The sequence below is a fragment of the Onychomys torridus genome, chromosome 22 (assembly GCF_903995425.1).
Source record: "Onychomys torridus chromosome 22, mOncTor1.1, whole genome shotgun sequence".
Taxonomy (NCBI): Eukaryota; Metazoa; Chordata; class Mammalia; order Rodentia; family Cricetidae; genus Onychomys; species Onychomys torridus.
Genome location: NC_050464.1, coordinates 7,946,848 through 7,969,538, shown reverse-complemented (window position 1 = coordinate 7,969,538; position 22,691 = coordinate 7,946,848). Strand labels below are relative to the sequence as shown.

General features: G+C 46.7%; 1 protein-coding gene across 2 annotated transcripts in view; it reads left to right on the top strand.

The window, feature by feature from the left end:
- The first annotated feature begins 438 nt into the window (after positions 1–438).
- The window catches only part of Daglb (diacylglycerol lipase beta), a 36,490-nt gene continuing 14,237 nt past the window's right edge, over positions 439–22,691 (top strand). Inside the window, exons 1-7 of one of the 2 annotated variants that reach the window (XM_036172685.1) lie at positions 439–711; positions 2,853–3,004; positions 10,610–10,781; positions 12,912–13,173; positions 15,874–15,996; positions 18,312–18,439; positions 21,677–21,803. In XM_036172685.1, the coding sequence (XP_036028578.1) occupies positions 476–711; positions 2,853–3,004; positions 10,610–10,781; positions 12,912–13,173; positions 15,874–15,996; positions 18,312–18,439; positions 21,677–21,803 (1,200 nt within the window). In that variant the 5' untranslated portion in view covers positions 439–475. The remainder of the gene's footprint in view (positions 712–2,852; positions 3,005–10,609; positions 10,782–12,911; positions 13,174–15,873; positions 15,997–18,311; positions 18,440–21,676; positions 21,804–22,691) is intronic. The other variant, XM_036172686.1, reaches the window with a different exon arrangement.

Genomic DNA, 22,691 nt, shown 5'->3' with positions numbered 1-22,691 from the left:
CTTGCAAGTCTTAGGCATAATTTGGACTAGGTTTGACGGGTCACCTAGGTCACGCGAGGGGACTGTGGGGCAGAAACGGGAACGAGTAAGAGTGAGACCAGCCAGGGGAAGGAATGAAGGTGGCTAGACCACGGTGTGTAGAAGGGAGAACGTGGAGGTGCCAAAAGGAGCCAAACCTTATCTCGCCAACTGCTAGGTGGCGTTTCAGACTTGAACTCAGTAAGTCTTGAGTCCTAAGGGACCACAAGTGACAATAAAGTCGTCGCTAGCGTGGAAGATTCAGAGACCCAAGCATAAGTCCGCGCCTCGCCATTAGTAGCCACGGCTCTGTGGAGAAAAGCATTCTTCCCAGGTCTTTCGAATCCTTATCTATTAAACAGAAATGACCACATCGGCGTGGACTTCAAACACCGGGGACCCTTCTCAAGCTAAGGCTAAGACTTGAGAAGGCGGCAGACTGCAGCGCCGCTAGTCAATGCGCGTGCTCAGGCCTCGGGCCAGAGGGCGCCTGCGCGAGCCTTTACTTAAGCGTGCGCCTGCGCGCAGCTGGGGGCCAGTCCGCCGGCGGAGTCAGAAGGGCGCGTGCGACTTGCGGCGGCGCGGTGGGAGGTGCACCATGCCAGGGATGGTGCTGTTTGGCCGGCGCTGGTCCCTGGCCAGCGACGACCTGGTGTTTCCAGGGTCTTTCGAGCTGTTCCTTCGTGTGCTGTCGTAAGTGAGGCTGCCGTGAGGGCGGGGAGGGCGCACTGTGGCTGGAGAAGGCGACAAAAGTCGCCCTTCCTTGGTGCTTAGCGGCAGCCGCGCCTGCTGAGCACGGTCTGTCTGCACCTAGAACGTAGGTGCAGACGCTTTGTGCATTTGACAGGTGTCCCGGACCTTCAGCGCCGCAGGGCACGAGCGCTAGGGTGCGGCGCCAAGCCCTGGCACTAGGAGCGTGATGGAAGCGGGAACATCCAAAAAAGCCATAGCCTCCAGGTCTCTCCTTTCTGGAGCCCAGCTTTAGAACTTTGCATCACTCCCGTCTTTTTTGCTGGGCGGGTAGCGAAGTACCTGTCTCTGCAAAAATTGCAATTTCAGAGCAATTCACAGAAACCAGTGTAATATAGGTTGGTTTTGCTTAGTGGGAAACGGCACTACTGCGTGAAGTCAGCTCCTGGCATGCCTGGCAACGTGGAATAGCGTTCTTCGGAAAAAGCATTCTCAATGGGGAAAGGAATGGGAACTCTTTCTAGGAACTATCTGCTTCTCAGAGCCGGGTTTGTTTGTTTGTTATGTGTTGTTTGTTGTTTTTCAGCTCATTTTGCCATTATTTCCTGACAGGGAGCCCTGGTGTTTGCAAGACTGACAGAAAAAGTTATCTAGGGGCCGGGGGGTGTAACTCATTTTTGTAGAGTGCTCATCTAGCATGAATGAGGCCCTTGCCTGGATCCCCAGCAGCACACAAAAGTGGTGGTGGCGGTGCACCCCTGTATTTCCATAACTAGGGGAGTGGCAGCAAAAGGATCATCAGTTCAAATCCATCCTTGGATGTGTATTGAGTTGGAGGACAACTGGGCTGCACAAGACCCTATCAAAAAAAAAGAAAAAAAAAGAAAAGCTACCAGTCCTACATCTTCACTTTTTCCCTCTAGTGCTTGAGCCCAGAGCCTCATGCATGCTAGGCAAATGCTTTACAACGGAGCTAAATCCCCATCACCTCAAATGACACCTCTTAGGGCTTTGGATTTTGAATTTTTAATAGGACAGTCTTGGACAGCAAGATAGCTCAGTGGGTAAAGGTGCTTGCTGCCAAGCCCAGTGACCTGAGTTGTACCCCCAGGACTCCACATGGTGGAAGGAGAAAACTGACTCCTTCATATTGCCCTCTGACCTCTCTCTGCAGGCATGCCATGACACACTCCTCCCCAAATAAACAAATCAGTAAATAAATATGACTTTAAAAAGTGGGCCTTCTTGCTAAGTGGTGCCTGCCTTCTCTAGGGTAAGTCAGAATCATCGTTCCCTTCTGGAGGTCTGGGCTATCTGTCATTGTTCACTGCTGAATTACAGAATGTCATCAGGAGCCTGCAGGACTTCTCCTTTTGAATTTATCAGTTATCTTCACAATTTGCTTCGTGCTTACTTAGTTTTGAATTACAGTAGGCTACACTACACATGTACAAACCCTTCTGTGAATAGTTTAGTAAACATATAGTTTGTTGGCTTACCACTCACATGATTCTAAGTCATGATGGGTATTTTCCCACAGAATCAATGATGGTTATTTTCCCACAGACCCTTATATATGCTTGCCTAGGCTTTGTTTAGTGATAGGGTCTCCTACGTCTCTTGCTTGCCTCAAACTCCACTGTGTGTGTGTGTGTGTGTGTGATCTTAAACCTCTCATCCTCCTGTCTCCACCTCCCCAGTGCTGGGATTACAGGTGTGCACACAGTTTGTATAGCACTGGGCATCGAACCTGAGGGCTCCTGCATATCAGGTAAACACCCTACCAACTGAGCTATATCTCCAGCCTGTTTGTCTTTTAAGTGGGGGCTCCTTGTGCAGCTTACAGTTCCTGGAATTCATACATAGCCCAGGCTCAGGCTGGCCTCTAATTTTTGATCTTCCTGCCTCTGCCTCTCAGGTACTGAGATTAAAGGTGTGCACTGCCATGCCCAGTACATGAATTGCAGCAGGTAGAAAGTAAGAACAGAAACCTGCACGTGTGCCACCAGTCTGGCTCTGGCTAGACTTTTTATGGATGAAAATTACATTCCACATTGAACCTTAACCTTGTTTTTGGAGAATATTAACTCCCTTTATTTCTTCATATCATTGTTTTATGAAGCCACTTTCATCTTTGTCCACAGGTGGATTGCCAGTCTGACTTTGTATCTCGTGCATAGAAGGCAGCTAGACTGTCCTGGTGGAGTCCTGCTCAGCACTTACTTGATTGTGCTCCTTATTCTCCTGGCCGTGATCATATGCATCGTGTTGGCCATGGTGTGTGTCAGCGTGAGAGGTAAAGAGCCACGGTTTCTGTGTGAAACCTGGTTTTTATCTTTTTTTTTTTTTTTAAGATTTATTTATTTATTATGTATACAGAAGAGGGCACCTGATCTCATTACAGATGGTTGTAAGCCACCATGTGGTTGCTGGGAATTGAACTCGGGGCCTCTGGAGGAACAGCCAGTGCTCTTAACCTCTGAGCCATCTCTCCAGCCCCCTGGTTTTTATCTTAACAGCCGTATTGCAATACCATTGTCATGCCATACAGTTCACCCACTTAGAGTGTGTTCATTGGTTCTTTCTGCCCTTCTAAATTGCATGTGGGTGTGGGTGTGTGTATGGACAAACACAAGCTTGTAAGTGTCTGCTGTGGTCGGAAGTGGGCATTGGATTGGATCGCCTGGACCTGGAGTTGAGGTGGTAGTGACCTACTCCACACAGGTGGTAGGAACAGGAACAACTCTTCACCACTAAGTCCTCTTCCCAGCCCCACACTACAGTTCTTACTGTTTCCATAGTTGAAAAGCTATCACTTCAGTTGACATCAGAACATTTTCTTGTCTGTGTGTACGTGGTATATATACAAAATTGTGTGGGCATCTGCAGAGGTTGATGCCATTAGCTGCCTCCCTGAATCACTCTTCACCTTATTTTTTGAGGTAGGGTGTTGTCAAAATTCCTTTTCTAGGGCAAAGTTTACCCCACCTCCCAAGGTCTCAACAACAAAGCAAGGCATGATTTTGCTTTTCTTCTTGGTGGGGCTGTCTCCACTCCTGGCCAAGATGAGCCACACAGAGGAATTTGACCTGAGGAAGCCCTGATGTCTGTCCTACCCCTGCATGCCCAGTATTAGTTGATACAGGTCTGTTCAACCAGGTTGAATTGGACTTTCTGTTATTTGTGACTTGAGCTGTTCTCACTGGAACCCAAAACAGTATTTTATGAAAACATATTAAATTGAGCATGTCAGTACAGGCCTGTAACCCCAGTTTCCCAGGGGACTGAGGCAGAAGGATGGCAAGTTCAAAGCTTACCTGAGTCTTTAGACCCCTGATCCTGTTTGAAAACAGAAAAGGGGGCAGTGATATGGGACAGCAGGTAAAGGCACCTGTTGCCAAGCCTGATGACCTGAGGTCCATCTCTGAGTCCCACATCTTAGGAGGAAAGAACTGACTTCTAAAAGTTGTCCTCTGATCTCAGTATGTGTGTGTGACACATGTGCACATATCTGTCTGTCTATCTATCTCAATTTTTTGAAGAGGCTGGAGAGATGGCTCAGCACTTACCGCTCTTAAAGAAGAGTTTCTAGCACCTCCATGAGGTGGCTCATAACCACCTGTAACAATTCCTGGGGCTCTGATGTCATCTGCTGGTCTCCACTGGCATTGCATGCACACAGTGCACATAGAGGCGGCACAAATGCAAGCATAAAAATGAAATTGAGGGTTGGGGATTTAGCTCAGTGGTAGAGCGCTAGCCTAGCAAGCACAAGGCCCTGGGTTCGATCCTCAGCTAAAAAAGAAAAAAAGAAAGAAATTGAAAAAATGTTTAGCTGAGCTGTGATGGCACACCTCAAATCCCAGCACTTGGGAGGCAGGGACAGGTGGAACCCTGAGTTTGAGGCCTGTCTGCCGAGCTAGTCCCAGCACAACCAGGACTACACAGAGAAACTCTGTCTCAAAAAACAAAAAAAGTTCAGAACTGGGGATAAGCTCAGTAGCCTTAGTACCCCTCTCCCAAATAGTTACTTTAACTGCCACATGGTTATAAAGAACACACGTTTTGCTTGAAAGTGCTAGCCAGCATGCTGACCCACACTTGTAGTTGCTGCAGGTTGTAAGTATCAGCTGTCTTCTATGAATTTCTTGTGCACTCATATACTATTAGGCCTTAAGGACAAACCGTATAAGCTTTTCAAACCTACTGCTTATCTGGACTAGGTGACACCCCTACAGCCTAGAAGACAGGAGGACTGTAGATGCACAGTTTTGTTTCTTGTGCAATTGAAGCTCAGACCTTCCTTCCCCAGACTGGCCAAACAGCATTGCAGAGCAATTGACACAGGACAACCGGGTGCAGTGAAGGCTGGGGCAGGATTCCTGGGCTGGGCAGAGTCCATGGCCAGAGAAGAAAGAACAGGGCAGAGTTTTGGGGATAGTAGGATTAGGTCAGATCAAGAGAGGAAGAAAGGAAGGAGTGAGCATGCACGGAGAAATGGAGGACAAAGATGAGATCAATAGCAGAAGAGCTTAGTCAGGGCCATGAGAGGGCAGGAAAAGAAGGGACAGAGAGGAACTGAGCGTCAGGACGGAACTGAAGCTGTGTAGAAAGAATTTTGTCTTAGAGAAATAAAATAAATTGACAAAAGAGCATGGTGTACATAGATTCTTTTCCCTCAGATACCCCACCCTCACCCTAACCCCCACCAGACATAGCATCTTCCCCAGGACCCTGGGAGGGATTTTCTCAAGGCAGGCCCTTGGGAAAATTTTTGTTATGTAGTCTAAGCACTTAGCCAGAGGCAGGAGGATTGCTGTAAGTTTGAGGCTAGAGCTACATAGTAAAATCCTGTCTCAAAAACTTAAATAAATTAATTAAATCAATGTAATGGGTAAGATTTTTGGCTAACAAAATGACTCAGTAGGTAAAGGTGCTTGTAGCCGGGACTGGTGACTGGGTTCATGCCCTGTGACCTACATAGTGGAAGGAGAGAACCTATTCCCACAAGTTGACCTCCGACCTCACAAGCGTGTGATAGTACACATCATTAAAATAAATGTTTAAAGAAAAAGAAAAAACTTCTTTTTTTTTTTTTTTTTTTTTTTTTTGGTTTTTCGAGACAGGGTTTCTCTGTAGCTTTAGAGCCTGTCCTGGAACTTGCTTTGTAGACCAGGCTGGCCTCAAACTCAAGAGATCCACCTGCTTCTGCCTCCCAAATACTGGGATTAAAGGCATGCGCCACCACTGTCCAGAAAGAAAAACTTCTTAAAGGGGTGTTATATGTTGGGCACAGTGGCTCGCAACTTTAAATCTAGCCTCAGAGAGGTAGAGGCAGGTGATTTTATTGAGTTTGAGGCCACCCTGGTCTAAATAGCAAATTTCAGACCAGCCAGGGCTACATGGTAAGACCCTGTCTCAAAATGTATATACAAATTTTAATGAAGAAAAAATTTGCCGGGCGGTGGTGGCGCACACCTTTAATCCCAGCACTCGGGAGGCAGAGCCAGGCGGATCTCTGTGAGTTCAAGGCCAGCCTGGGCTACCAAGTGAGTTCCACACATTAAACTAAGCACATCATTGTATTAGGAGGTGGAATGAATGGGCAACTTGTTTTTTTGTTTTTTTGTTTTTTGGGTTGTTTTTTTTTTTTTTTTTTTGGGTGGGGATGTATTAACCAAATTTTGGGGGAGGTCAGTGTGACAGTGCATGTGTATTAATCAGTTTTTACCTGTACATTTGCATATACACACAGAAGTGCTTGTGATCTTCCTTGTAGTATGCTTTGTAGAAAGAAGAGCCAAGATGATTCTTTTCCATAGTCATAGATATGGTGGCATAGTTAAGAACAGTTTTACTTTTGTTGTGGTGTTTTCTTTGCTTTTTCAGAATATTTCTATGTAGCCCAGGCTGGCCCAAACTCACGATGCTGTTCCTGCTTCCCAATTGAGGGCTAGGATGAAAGGCTTGCACCTCCACACTTAATTCTGTATTTGATTGAAGAACTTCCCCTCATGAAATCCCACAGTGGCTACTAAATGGGGGGATAAGTGGGGGTGGTCTGTATTCAAGGCTGCTGTGTCTTTTGTTTGTTTGGTTTTTGTTTTTATTTTTTTCAAGACAGGGTTTCTCTGTGTAGCTTGGAGCCTATCCTAGATCTCTCTGTAGACCATGCTGGACTCTAACTCACAGAGATCTGCCTGCCTCTGCCTCCAAGTGCTGGGATTAAAGGTGTGCGCTACCATGGCCCGGCCCAAGGCTGCTGTGTCTTAACAGAACCCTTCCCATGTGAGGACTGACATCTGCCTTGTCTAGATAGGGTCCTCTGTCTCTCTGTGTCTTAAGAGCTCATAGCTCAACTTCCGTATCAGAGAAGATGGCTGCAGTGGCTAAGGTGTCTGTCATTCATAAACCTGTGGCATAGACCTTCTCTTTGTTGCTCTTATGCATGTCCCACTCAATGAAGGACCTTAGGTCACTTTAGGAAGTCCTTGTTGAAGATAGCTCAATATGGTGGTGTCTCTGAAGGTGAGTGAGGGTCATCAAATTAGATTATCTGCTGAGGTAACCGGGTCCCTACCAGCCTTTTTATCTTGAGAAAAAAAGTAAATATGGAAAAGTATTTTTCTAGCTAAGCATGGGTGGTGCACATCTTCACTTCCAGCACTCTGGAGGCACAGGCAGGCAGATCTCTCGTGAGTTCGTGGCCAGCCTGATCTACATATGTAATGAAACCTTGTCTAAAAAAAAAAAATTGTGTTTTTCTAAAATCTGAACCAGATGAGGCCATCAACATTCCATTACAGGGTGGAGAGGGACTCATGAGGCCCCCACCTTTAGCTCAGAGACCACTGGCAGTTAATGGTTCCTGAGGGAGAGGGAGTAATTTTTCTTCAGTGATGTAGCCTCGGGTAAATTGCCCGTGTTCCAGGGAATAACTCCGCCTATGCACAGGCAGTCACCCTAATCAAACTCAGTGAATCACAGGGAAGAAACAAGAGTAAAGATAGGAAACTGGGAGGGACTTCTCAGGAAGAGGGGTTCCCGGGGGAGTGGGGGACTAGGGAGGGGCAATGACTAAAATGTACCACATATATACATGACATTGTCAAAGAATTTAAAACAGCATTTCTCTAGGTACATGCGGCCTCTGTCAATATCTCCTTCATTTTCTGAGAACTTCCACACATTCCATCTAAAGAGATGTCTGTCTGTGTATTTGGTAACTGTTGTGTCCGACGCTTTGTGTGGAAGTCCCAATCACTAATGTTGCTGACCACCACGTTAGAATGTGTCTGTATTTAGTGTCCTCCTACCAGCGCAGTGGAGGTCTGGGTTTCCGTTTTTTCAGGGTCTCAGCCACTGTTACTTAGTAACAGGCTTCCTTTGTTTCTCAGAGAGAAAGTGAGAGAACTGTCAGTGAGCCAGATGGCTCAGCAGGTAAAGGTGCTGCTTTGCCAAGCCTGGCGACCTGAGTTTGATCCCACATGATGAATGGAGGAAACTGACTCCAGCTGGTGTCCCCTGACCTCCTCTTTTGTGCCATTGCACACATGTGCTCACACACAATAAATACGTGTAAATAAAAATTTAAAGATTAACATGTAAATGCCAAGCAGGAGGCTTTAACGCCTAATTTAATTGTTTTTCCTTGTTTGAGACAGGGTTTCTCCATGTAACCCCAACTGGCATGAAATTTGCTATGTAGTCCAGGCTGTCCTTGTACTTAAGAGATGTGCCTGTCTCTGACTTTCAAATTCAGGGATTAAAGGTGTGTGCTATCATGTCCAGGACTAAAGATTTATTTTTAATTTTAATTATGTAATGTGTCTGTGTGGAGGAATGCTACATCTGTGGGAGTACCCGTATAGGGCAGAAGGGGGCATTGGGTCCCCTGGAGCTGGAGTTCAGTGAGGTTGTGAGGTTGGTGCTGGGATCCAAACTCAGGTTCTTTGGAAGAACAGAAGTGCTCTTCCCCACTGAGCACTAGCATTTTAAATCACTGTCTTTGTCTCCATCATGTGCCTATAATCCCAGTGCTGAAAGAGTGGAGACAGGCAGATACCTGGAGTTCACTGGCCAGCCAGCCTAGTGAGTTAATAAGGAGAGAGAGCCCCTCAAAAACTAAAGCTTGGAAGGGCTGAGGAAATGGCCCAGAGGTTAAGATCCTGCATTCTCTTGCAGAGGATCCCAGTTCAGTTCCCAGCTCTTACATTGGGCAGCTCACAACTGCCTGCAGCTTCAGGTTAAGAGGGGATCCAAAGCCTCTGGCTTTCCCATGTGTACCTATACCACATGCCACCCCCCACTCCCATACAGACACATACACATAATTAAAAATAAAATATCACCTTTTATAAAACAATATACATACACTATACACACACCACACATATATAAAATAAACACACACACACACACAACACATACACATATCTATTAAGCCTTGGTTTCTTCTTTTATAAAATGAGATAATCACTCGCCCATAATTTGTAAGGATAAAGTTTTTAGTGGTACTGAGTGTTTGGTAAAGTGTTCAGTAGACAGGAAGCTTATTTTCCTGGCTTTTAGAATCTGGGTGACTCTCTCCCTTCCTGCCTGGGACAGTCCTCTTGCATGCCTGTTGCTCCTGTATAATTACCCAGAGTACCACTTTTGGTTCTCAGAAGTATTCCAGTTTGGGCAGTAATTATGTAGTCCTTCCTAGACAGAGCCCAGAAATAGTTTTAACTCTGAGTGTGTCTAAGAGATGGATCTGCAGCTTCTGCCATGCTTCCCATCCTTCACCTTGTCACTTGCTTCCTCTTCTTTTCTGTTTTGCTCCCTCCCCCTTTGGTTTTTTTGAGACAAGGTTTCTCTGTGCAGTCCTGGCTGTCCTGGAACTCACTCTGTAGCCCAGGCTGGCCTCGAACTCACAGAGATCTGCCTGCCTCTGCCTCTGAGTGCTGGGATTGAAGAAGTGCACCACCACTGGCTTTGTCACTGGCTTTCTAATTTAGGCACATGTTGCCAAGTATAAGGAGTCCAATGGTGGGTAGAACAGAATGCAAAGATGTTCAGTAGTGATATTCTTTTCTATTTAAGATGTATTTTCTGGTGCCGGGCGGTGGTGGTGCACGCCTTTAATTCCCAGCACTCGGGAGGCAGAGGCAGGCGGATCTTTGTGAGTTCGAGGCCAGCCTGGGCTACAGAGCGAGATCCAGGAAAGGTGCAAAACTACACAGGGAAACCCTGTCTCGAAAACAAACAAACAAACAAACAAAAGGTGTATTTTCTGTTTAAATTATGTGCATGTGGCTGGGTGTGGTATATGTATAACTGCAGGTACCCATGAGGGCTATAGGGGTCAGATCCGCTGAGGCTGGAGTTATTTATATGGGGTTGTGAACTGCCTGATGTAGGTGTTGGGAACCAATTTCAGATCCTTTACAAGAGCAGTACCTGATCTTACTGCTGAGCAGTCTTTCCAGCCCTATAGCTGTACTCTGTGTGTGTACACATACGTGTGTGTGTGTGTGTGTGTGTGTGTGTATACACGTACTTACTTGTGTACATGTGTATAAGTGTCATGTGGAGGTCTTCAGTCACTCCCCACCTTACCTGTTGAGACTGGGTCTCAGTGACCCTACAGCTCATTGATTCAGCTAGGCTGGTTGGCCAGCAGGCTCCAAGGATCCACCTACCTCCACTCCCACCAGCCCTCAGGTTACAGACACATACCACCTTTTTCTCTCAGCTTTCATGTAGATGCTGGGGATCTGAACTCAGGTCCTCATACTTCTGTGGAAGGCACTTCTGTCAGCCGAGCCATCTCTCCAGCCCCTGGTAGCTGCATTCTTGTGGACAGGCAGCTCTGCATCTTAGGAGGCTCGTGAGCAGTTCATTCTTTTCTGTGTTTCAGGAACCATTTGTAACCCTGGACCTCGGAAGTCTATGGCTAAGCTGCTTTATGTCCGCCTGGCGCTCTTCCTGCCAGAGATGGTCTGGGCTTCTCTAGGGGCCTTCTGGGTGGCAAAAGGTATCCAATGTGACAAGACTGTTGTGATTGGCATCATCACCACCGTCATAGTCAGGTGAGGTCCTTCCTCCTCTTGGCTTCTCTCAGGTGTGTTTCTGAGCATTACAACACCCTGATGTCCTGTGGACTTTCTAGCATAGAGTGGGATCTGAGTAATTTGTGAAGACTTAGAGATGTTTCTTCCTGCTTACATTTGTGAGTGCTCACTTCTTCCCAGTCCTCACTTTTCTGCAAGTTCCCTCTCTCATAAGAAGGAAGAGGGACTGGAGAGACGGCTCAGCGCTTAAAGCACTTGTCAAGCTATTGCAAGGACCAGAGTTCAGTTCCTAGCACCCATGTCAAAAACCAGGCCTCCCATGTACACCTTTAACCCAAGCTCCAAGGACAATGGAGACTGGAAGGTCACTGGGACTTCCTGCCTTCCAGCCTAGCCCAGAAAACATGAGCCCCGGGTTCAGAGAAAGAGATTCCCCCTTAAAGGAATAAGTGGGAATTGATCAAGTAGAATACCTTCTGTCATGTACTTATGTATTCAACAGACAGTTAGCAACTGGCCTGAAGACAGCCGCCAAGAGTGTTGAGTTGAGAAGAGCCCTGGCTACTTATCAATTCATGTATACACAAATAAAATAAATAAATAAATTCTTTAAGAAGATGAGGGGGGACTAGAGAGCACTTGCTGCTCTTGAGACACCTCAGTTTGGTTCCCAGCACCCACATCAGAAGGCTCACAGCTACCTGTAATTCCAGCTGTCGGGGATCTGATGCTCTCTTTTGGCTTTCAGGGACACCTGTGTCCACATGCATATACACACAGACATACGCGTATGCATAATATAAAAATAAATAAATCTTACTGAGAGAAAGAGAAGCTAAAAGCCAAAGGAAGGGTGGAGGTTAAAGGTGAAATGAGAAACAGTGTCAGGAACTGAGATGGTGTATTTGTTTGAGACAGGGTTTTTCTGTGTAGCCCTGGCTGTCCTAGAACTCACTCTGTAGCCCAGGCTGGCCTTGAACTCAGAGATCCATCTGCTTCTGCCTCCCCAATGCTGGGATCCAAGGCATGTGCCACCACTGTCTGGCAGTCTAATAAGGTTTATAGTGCGGTTTTCACATCTTCTTTACTAAAGGTTTTTAATTTTGTCCTTTACTGTCTGAGCCATCTCACCACTAAGCTAAAGATCTTGACAATAGTCTACTTTGTCCCTTTTTGTTATGAATAAGGAGATGGAAGCTGGTGCTACCATCCCTGAGGCACACAGGCAGGGACAGCAGAGTCTGCATCATTGTAGTGGAGAACACACAGAGCCTTGCCACACCCTGGGCAGTGGAGAAATAGTTTAGGCTGAGGAAATGATGCAGTTGGTAAAGCCTGCCATAAGAACATTAGGGCCTGGGTTCAGATCCCCTACACTTTGGGTGGTGGACATAGGCAGCCTCGCCCATCAGTGGGCTCTATGCTCAGTCAGAGCTCTGTATTAGTGGAGAATGATCAAGGAAGAACCTCACCCCCCCCCCAAGTTGACTTCTGACCTCTACACACACAACTCACACACACACACACATATCCACACGAACACATATATACACCACACACAATTAGAAATAGTTAAATGTGGGACAGGGAACACCTATCAGAGTGTTTGATAAGGTAGAAATTCTTTTTGTTTTACTACGAAGAACCTCAGGCACCTGTCGGGCACCTGGAGAACTAGTTCTAGTGAATTCTGTCCAGGCTGCGATGCTGCCCACCATTCATCCCTTTGTTTTTTTTCTGGGCTTTCCTTAGAACTCTCTGGTCTTTGTGGGAGTTAGGTTAGCTATGGATTCATGAGGAACTTTCTGTTTTATTTATGTAGTTAGTCGTATGTATGTACGCGTGTGCATGACATGGTATATGTTGGAGATCAGCGGATAACTTGCAAGAGTGTATTTTCTCCTTGTATGTGTAGACCCTAGAGATCAAATCCAGGTCTTCAGGCTTGGCCAAAAGCACCTTCACTTCCTCAGTCATCTCGCTGACCCTTGGAGGGAACTTTCTAGAAGAAAATGGCTTGTCTCAAGTTCTGAGGTCTGCTTCTCCTTCAGCAGTACAGAAACAGGGCTTAGTTTGTGTGTTTGGAGGGGGCTCAGGCCACCCAGCCTTCCCAGTCACCAAGCCTTTCCCATGCTTTATTCTTTGTAGTTGGATTGTCATGGCAGCCACCATGGTCACCATCATCTTTGTCTTTGACCCGCTGGGCGGGAAGATGTCTTCACATCCCCCAGGCTGCCCCGAACACCTGGATAGTAACAACTCCAGCCGGTTATTGACTGGCCTGAAGACAGCTGCCAAGAGCGTGTGGGAGACCAGAGTGATGGTCTGCTGCTGCTGCGTGGAGCAGGATGATAACAACGCGAGAGTTGCTTTTTCCAGCGCGGCCGACCTTTTCTCGACCTACTTCTCTGTAAGCGGAAGGGATCTGCTGTGGTCTCTTTCTGTTTCTGTAAATGCTTCCATGGGAAGATGAGCACTCTGCACAAAGTCACGTGAGCCACCTAACGTGGCTTTGAGGACCTAGACCCTTTGGGCAGGGGTTTTAGGAGTACACTGCCTGGGTGGGCTTGGCAGGCAGCAGTTATGGCCTGCAAGGTTGGCCAAGGTTTTTCTGCCCCTTGTTTGTTTTGCTTTGTTGAGATGCAGTCTCTTGTAACCCAGGCTGGCCTGAAACTGACTGTGTAGCCAAGGGTGACCTTGAACTTCTGATCCTCCTTCAACTACCTCTTCAGTGCTGGGGTTACACGCATGTACCACCACGCCCAGTTTATTTGGTGCTAAAATGGAACCCAAGGCTTCATGCATCTCGGGAGGCATGTGCTGTACTAGCTAAGCCCCAGCCCAGCTCTCAGCTCCTTTCTCAATGTCTAGGTGTGTCCTTTCATTGACGCTGGTCCATTATAGTCCAGCCTGTGCATTGATTTTTTAAGGGACTAAATAGCATAATGTGTATATTAGGAAAGAATCTGTCTCCTCCATCCAGCTCGGTCAGCAGCTAGACATGTACAGAGGGAGTATCAGAAAGGAATTTCTCAGTTTAGCAAGATGGCTCAGCAGGTAAGGACAGTTGCTGCCAAGACTGATGACCTGAGTTCAATCCTGAGGACCCGCATAAGTAGAAGGGCGGGGCCATTTCCTGCAAATTGTCCTATAACCTCTACACACGCACACACACACACGCGCGCACGCACACGCACACGCACGCACGCACGCACACGCACACGCATGCACGCACGCACGCACACAAAATGTAAAGAGTAAATATTTCTTAACTACTTTCCATGACTAGTGACTGAAGTACAGAGGGAGTCACTGTTCTAGGAAGTGGCCCCAGGACTTGGATTTGCTCATTCTTGCACCTCTCTGTGTTCGTTTGTGTAACGATGTGTTGTAACTACCATTATTTTTGGTATTGAAACCAAGAAGATTCCTTTCAACATCCTGTGCACCTTCCTGTCCCTCTTTCCATCTCTCTTGGCCGCACAGTGGTGGCCTTCTATGGGGATTCAAGAAGTATGCCCTGTAAAACTTTAAGTTGTTTTTATTTTTATTACTTGCATCTGTGTGAGTGTATGCTGCCTGCATGCAGGTACCCCAAGGAGGCCAGAAGAGGGTATCAGCTCCTCTGGAGCTGGAGTTACATGGAGTTACATGGAGTTGTGATGGGGTTACCTAGAGTTACCTGATGGGGGTGCTGGGAACTGAATTTCAGTCCTCTGCGAGAGCAACAAGCACTCTTACCCACTGAGCCATCTTTCCGGCTATGTTCCAGAATTTTACAGGAGTGCTTCAACCCAATCTCAAGATATCTAGGAGAAGAGAAGGTACCTAGTCACTACCTGTCTCCTGCAGCTGAGACTGACCTTGAATTCCTGGTCCTTTTGCCTGTCTCCTGAGTGTGGAGATCCCAGGTGTGCTCTACCAAGCTAGGTTTTTTTGTTATTGATGTTGTTTTGAGACAGGGTTTCTGTGTAGTCCTGGCTGTCGACCCACCTGGCCTCGAACTTGGAGATCCACCTGCCTCTGTCTCCCCAGTGCCAGGATTAAAGGCATGTAGTGCCGCCGCCGCCGCCACCACACCACCACCACCACCGCCTGGCTCCAAGACAGGTTTTATGCAGGGCTGGTGGTGGATCATAGATATCTCTTTGTCTGTCATTAGGCCCAGTGGTCCTTCCTGTGGGCTACAAGTGTCTGCTGATGATGGGAAATTTTAGTTTCTTTCATTTTTAATTATACTTATTTTGTGTATGTGGGTAAATGTATGACATATGTGGAGGCCAGAGGACAACTTGCAGGACTTGGTTCTCTCCTTCTACTCTGTGTGTTCCAGGGATCAGACTCAGGTCATCAGGCTTGATAGCAAGTGCCTTTACCCACTGAGGCATTCATCTGTGGCCTGCTGACTTGCCCGCCTGCCCTCCCTCCTTTCCTTCCTTTCTTTTTGACACAAGGACTCATTGAATAGCTCAGGCTAGTCCTGAACTTGCCATCCTCATGCCTTAGCTGTCTGGGTCTTACAGTTTTGAGCATGTGCCACCAGGCTCAGCTGGTAGAGGATTTCTGACTTCAGTATTTGTCCACCCGGGAAGTCTCATTAGTGCTTTACTGGTTTCTGATTTTTTTCTTGGTACAATGTACCCAGTAATCATATATGCTCAACCTCATGAATCTGCCACAAAGTGTGTATCAATGCAAGCTTCACATCAACTTAAGAAATGAGAATGCCAGGCGTGGCGGTGTACACCTTTAATCCCAACACTCCTATGGTAAGATGGAAGCTCATAGACTAGCTAGCCTGGAATACACAGTTCAGCAAGTATAAGAGAGACCTTGCCTCAAAACAAGCTGGGTGTGGTCCCACATATACTTAGGAAGTGGAGGCAGGAGGATCTGGAATTCCAGATCATCTTTAACTACTTAGTGAGCTGGAGGCCATCCTATGCTGCGAAAGATTGTCTTAGATAAACAAAAATTAATAAATGCCTTTTTCTATGTAATGTACCTGTATACTTGCATATCTGCCTGTGAACTCTATTCAACTGAATGCTAAGGGGTTTCTGGGCAGTCTGATGGGTTTTACGGCAGGCCATTGTGCTTTCCCATCCAGGACACAGACCTGGTGCCCAGTGATATTGCAGCAGGCTTCACCCTTCTCCACCAGCAACAGGACAATATCAACAACAGCCTGGAACCTCGGGAAGTCGTCACCCACTTTCCAGGGCAGTCTCAGGTAATGACAGAAAAAACCTCTGATGTTCTTGTGCTTCTATGTAGGTCTTCAGAGTCATACAGCTAAAGCTGGGCATGGAACTCTCAGGAGGATGAAGCAGGAGGATTGTGAGTAGGAGACTAGCCTGGGCTATATAGTGAGTCCCAGGCTAGAAATAGACCCTGTGTAAGAGAAGAGAAGGAGAGGGAAAGGGGGAGGAATGAGAGAGACAGACAGACAGACAGACAGACGGGAACAGAGAGAAGAGAATAGAGAAGTAGCCAAGAACAGTTTCAGTAGCCTTTGAACTGAAACCCAACTTTCTCACTTAGATTCCAGGTACAGGAAGCCCACTTCCATCTTATTGTCTAGGTTACACTGTAGGAAATTTAATATTTGGTTCTATGTTCCAGAAGAATTCCTTCCAGGGTGGGGTCACATCAGAATGTGTTTTCTTCTCTAGATCTAGGAAACAGAAACAGTTCAAGCTTTGCTTGTTGAAATTTTTCCTGCCATGGGTCTTTATGGTTTCCAAAGAGGACGTCCCGCCAGGCCTGGCAAGCTGCTGTTTGAGCAGTAGGGCAGAGGCAGTAGGGTTGTGAGTTCCAGGCCACCCCAGGTTACACAGTAGAAGGGACAAAACTAACTCACTCTTCTTTCCTTCCCCTTTTTTCCTTCCGTTTCCCTTCCCCCCTTCCTCCCTCTGTCTCTGTCTTCCTCCTTCCCTTCTTGCATTGCTGGGTGCGGAACTCAGAGCCTTGTACATACTAGGCATATTTATACCACTGAGCCGTGTCCCCAGACCCTTGAAAACAAACAACAACAAAAATAAAAATAACACAGAGAAGCCATACTGTGTGTCCCCTCTGCCTTTGCCATGGCGTCCAGGCAGCAACTGCACCCATGATGCTGGGATTCCTCCAGGCAGGAATCCATTTCTTAGTTACTTTTCTGTTGCTGGGATAATATAGTAGGACCAAGGCAACTTATGAAAGAAAGCATTTATTTGGGGCTTACACTTGTCGAGGTCTAGAGCTCATGACTGTCAGCAGCAGGCAGGCAAGCATGGTACTGGAGTAGTGGCTGAGAGCTCACATCTTGAGACACAGCCATAAGGCAAGAGAGCTACTGGGAGACTCATATCTTCTGAAACCTCAAAGTCCTCCCCAGTGACGCTCCTCCTCCAGATGTTGACAGCACCCATGTTTCCAGGTGGAAAGCCATGAAGCACTCCAGGCAGGAAGCTCCCACAGGAGCCAGAAGACTCACCAGGGGTCCCTGCCTTCCTCCCTCACCACATTTCCGGTGGAGTCCACCAGGAACTATTTAAAAACCAGCTTTTCAGAAGCAGGTGGATCTGAGGCCAGCCAGAGATACATACCAAGACCTTGTCTCAAGAAACAAAAGTGCTAGATGTGGTGGTGCAGCCTTTGATCTCAGCACTCAGGAGGCAGAGGTGGGTGGATCTCTCTGAGTTCTAGGCTAGCCTAGTCTATATAGCAAGTTCCAGAACAGGACAGGCAGGGGTACACAGAGAGGCCCTGTCTTTAAAACAAAACAAACAAACAAAGAACAATTTTTCCCCTATAAGAGGCTGGAGAGACAGCTCAGCTGTCAGGTACTTACCACACAGGTGTGCGGGCTGAAGTTTGGGTCCCCAGAACCCATGTCAGTGCTGGGTGGGTGTGGTGGCTCATCTGTGATTCTAGTTTTGCGAGGTGAAGATAGGGGTGAGTATCCTTGAGCAAACTGGCTAGGGAGACTACTCAAATCAGTGACCTTTGGGTTTGAATCAAAGACCCTGCCTGGGTGAATAAGGTGTGAGAGTGTAGAAGATTCTTGATGTAAACCTTGGGCCTACACATGCACACAGATGCACACACAAGTGGCCACACCCTTATGAACACACATGCACGCAGGTACCCCACAGATATACATAGAGAAGGAGTCTTTTTGAGAGTCAAGGTAAAGAGCAGGAAGGGTTAGAAGTTAGAGTTCAGGATTAAGGTCTTAGTGTGGGGGTAGGTGGCCCAGTGGGCTAACTGAGTTCAGATTCACAGAATTCACATAAAGCAGGACTCTGTATGGAGCGCTTCTGAAATCCTGGGGTTCCTACAGCAGGTTGGAGACAGGAGACTGTGAGAGGCTGGAGGACCAGCTAGCTGGGGGGATCCAGCAAACATGATTTTTCCAACAAGGTAGGAGGTGGGGACAGACACCTGAGGCTCGTGCTGTGGGACACATGTGCCCACCCTGAGTGCACACACACAGATCTTTGTGTTCATCCTTTCCATGGCTGTCTCACACAAAAAGGCTTTTTTCCACCTCTCCCCCAGGAGGCCGACTTGGATGCAGAAGTGGAAAATTGTCATCACTACATGCCGTTTGCAGCAGCCGCCTATGGATGGCCCCTCTACATCTACAGAAACCCGTTCACGGGGCTGTGCAGGATCGGTGGCGGCTGGTAGGTCGGCATAGTGCAATGCTTTCATGAAGTTTCTTCTCTAAAAGAAAAAAAAATCTACATTCAAGAATAGGAAGAAGTCCTAAGTCCTTTATCTAGAATCTGCCTAGAGGTGTGACTCACCATGTCCTGTGTCCTCAGACTTCATACTTTAATCTCTAATTTTTTTTTTTTTTTTTTTTTAAAAGACAAGGTCTCACTATTTTGCCCCGGCTGGCCTGAAGGAAATTCGTTATGTAGACCATGCTGGCCTCAAACTTACCAAGATGGCTGCCTCTGCCTCCCAAGTGCTGGGAGTAAAGGCATGGGTTGCCACAACTGGCACTCACAACTTTAAAAAAATTTTTACTGACACCAACTGACCCAGAACAGCACTCAGAACCACATACAGATGTTACCAACCTATATCTACATGTTGCTCCCAACATTTATGAGATAGTCATTGTTTAAGGTCACTCTCAACCTGTTGGCTGCTTCAGCAAATGGTTACCACAGCACACATGGAAGAGTAAATAGTTTAAGAGTGGAACTATGCATTTACTTAGGTTGTAGAAGCTGTTACATGGAAAATACAAGACATATTAAGGTTAGTTCTCTTAAGGGCAGGCTGAGTACACAGAGGGACAGCAGGTTGAGCACTGGGATTAAAGGCATGCGCTACCATGCCCAGCTTTTCAGGGCATATTATTAACTTGATTGCAAGGTCTGGAAAATGTTCACTCTCGAAGGCAAGAGGGATTTTTTTTTTAAAGATTTATTTATTTATTATGTATACAGCATGTATGACTGCAGGCCAAAAGAGGGCACCAGCTCTCATTACAGATGGCTGTGAGCCACCATGTGGTTGCTGGGAATTGAACTCAGGACCTCTGGAAGAGCAGTCAGTGCTCTTAACCTCTGAGCCATCTCTCCAGCCCCAGCAAAAGGGATTTTAAGAAAAATATATTATCACACTCTGCGTGGGTCCTGGGAATCAAACTCGGATCATCAGGCTTGGCGGCAAGTACCTTTCTCATGATTCTCTCTCTATCTGTTAACAACTTGGCTGAATTTCCTCAGGACATTCATTTGCAGTAAAATCATAAAAATTAAAAATATTGCCATTGATTATTAACTAGCTGGTAACTTGTATTTGAATTCTTCTTATCCCAATAATGTGTGTGTGTGTAATATATGAGAGTGGTGCATGTCCAAATGTGTATGATGTGTGTGCACATGCCTGTGTGTGGGTTCGGGGGCCAGAGGAGGGTGTCGGTGACCTGCTCTACTTCTCTCCACTTTATTTTCTTAGAATAGGGTCTCTCCCTGAACCTGGAGCCATCACCTCATAGTGCTGGGTTACAGGCACTTTCACAGCCACACCTGGCATGTTGCATGGACTCTGTGAATTCGAACTCTGGTCCTCTTGCTTGTACAGCAAGCACTCTTTACCCACTGAACCGCCTCATTAGCCCTACTTTTCTTTTTTCTTGCTGCTAGAACCCAGGGCCTTGCACATGCTAAGATGGAATCCCCGCATTAAGCTGAGTCCTCAGCCACCAGGTCCAGATTTAGCATCCCTTTGTTCTTTGACTAGAGTGGGTGGGAACTTGGCTGTTTTTCTCAAATCACTGTTTCTTCTGCTGTACAGCGAACTTCAGTTGCCTGCTCCTTGCTATCGGTTCCCACTCGTGCTTCTTGCTTCATTCACAGCCGTGGTTCATTGCTGTCATTTCTATAATTAGTATCTGGTATTCACATGCCCCGACCTGACTACACAGGCTGGTTCCTGTTCCTGTGTCCTTTTGATGGGTCCCTGTCACTCTGAGCACTTCCCTAGTTGCTTGTTTTAGAGTTGGTTTTTGTTTTTTTTTTTTGGTTTTGTTTTTGTTCTGTTTTGTTTTTTGTTGGGTTTTTTTTTTTTTTTGGTGGTTTTAAGATGGAATTTCATGTAGCCAAGGATAACCTTGAACTCCTGATCCTCCTGCCTCCACCTCCAAGTGCTAGGATTACAAATGTGTGCCACCACATATGGCCTCTTCCTGCATTTCTGATGAGAATTTTTCAAGTTTTATTTATCATTAACATGTGCCAGAGACATGTGGAGGTCAAAAGACAGCATTCAGGAGTTGGCTCACTCCCTTCCCATGGGTTCTGGGATTGAACTCATGTGAAATCACTCAACAAGCACCTTTACCCACTGAGCCATCTTGGCTTTTATGGAAGCTTCCTGATGAAAGGAATTGAAACTATATCCTGTGCTTGCCCTGGAGTGGTTTCTGCCCTTCACCTTGCAATGCTAATTACAAAAGATCTAAGTGCTAGGTGTGTCTGTCCCTCTGTGGTGCTGCAGCCTTCAGGACTTCCTGATGGACAGTTTGACAGTTCAAGAAAAAAAAATTTAATTATGTTTTGTTTGTTTGTTTTGTGTGCATGTGTGTGTATGTGGATGTCAGAGCTTTCAGGAGTTTATCTTGTAGATCCTTCTATCATGTAGATCCCGTCCTAGGGATCAAACTCCAGTCATGAGGCTTGCCAGCAGGTGCCTTAACCTGCTAAACCATTTCCCTGGCCCCAGCCACAGATTTTTGCATGACGTTTCCCATATCATATTTCTGTTACTTTTCACTCTCTGAAGCTCTCAAACCCAGCCACAGGGCAGTTTGTTTTCACACTCAGTCCCCAGTGCTTCTGACTTTGGTATCCTTGCGTCTTATACAAGGTCAGTGAGTAAAGTGCTCGACATTCAAGTATCAGTCCTTGAGTTCAAAGCCCCAGCATCCACATAGAAAAGCTTGTTCAGACTCTGCCTATGTCCCCTGTGGTGGGGTTGAGGGAGAGACAGGAGGATCCCTGGGGCTTGCTGGCTTCCAGCCTTGCTCCAGTTCAGTGAGACACCCTGTCTCAAAGGAATTAATGCAGAATGACAGAGTAGGAAATCCCATGTCCTCAGGCCTCCATGGATGCATGCGTACACACACACACACACACACACACACACACACACACACACACACACACACACAGACGTATGCATGAATGAGTGAGTGAATGAAAGTCAAGAATGTAGCTCAGTGAAAGTGTTTGCCCCATTGCAAGACCATGGATTCCATCCTCTGCTACTCAAGAGAAACCATTAGAATGGCTCAGAAATAGTTGTCCCCTCCTGAATTTTCTAGTTCAATCCTGTAGTGGGGGTCACTGTGCGCTGGGGGGGGGGGGCTCAGACTGCCAGTCACCTCTTTGTCTCCCCTTTAGTTGCAGAAGTACAGAAATAGAATATGATGCAGTCGAAGGGGACCAGCACCACTGCCATTTTGCCTCCATCCTGAAGACGACTGGGCTGCAGTACAGGGACTTCATTCACATCAGCTTTCATGACAAGGTATTGTCTCAGATACGGTGTGTCTAGACGTGGGTCCTAGAGTCCTTTGAGATCTAGTGGTAGGAGGGTGTGTGTGTGTGTGTGTGTGTGTGTGTGTACACATGCATGCATGTGTGCATATGGGTCCTGGATATTGAACTCAGCTTATCAGGCTCAGCAGTGAATGTCTCAATCACTGAACCATCTTGCTAATCCCCATCCTTCTTTTTACTTTTTATTTTGAGATGCCCTCAAAAGTTGCCATGCTGGCCTAGAACTTAGTCTGTGACCCTTGAATTTGTTTTCCTTCTGTCTTAGCCTCAGCTTCTTAAACAACTGGGAATACCAGTCTGTACCACAGCCTGGAATGGATTATTCTTCATAGACGTCACCCTCTATGAGTACACACACACACACCCCTACCTACACACCTACCAACTTCAGGTCTGTGGTTAGTGTTGCTTGGCAGCTCTCTAACCTATTTTCTACTCTAAAACCAATTTGCTGTTTTGGTAGAATGCAACTGTTTCAGACTCTGTGGCCCACAGAAGCTCTTGGCAGAACTTTTAAGATTTCTGTGAGATGGCTCAGTGGGTAAAGGTGTCTGCCTCCAAGACAAGTTCAATCCCTGGGACCCATACAATAGAAGGAGACTGAGCTCTCTCAAGTTGTCTTCTAATTTCTTCACACATGCTGTGACGTGTGTACACACACACACACACACACACACACACACACACACTCTTCACATAGAATAAATGAATAATTTAAAGAAAACAGAAAACCTCCTGAAGTTGCCAAGTGTAGTGGTGTGAGCCTGTAATCCTAGCACTTGGGAGGCTAAGGCGGGAGGGCAGAGGGAGATGCTCTGTGACCCGTGGAGTCAGGCCTTGTGCTGGTCTCTTCTCT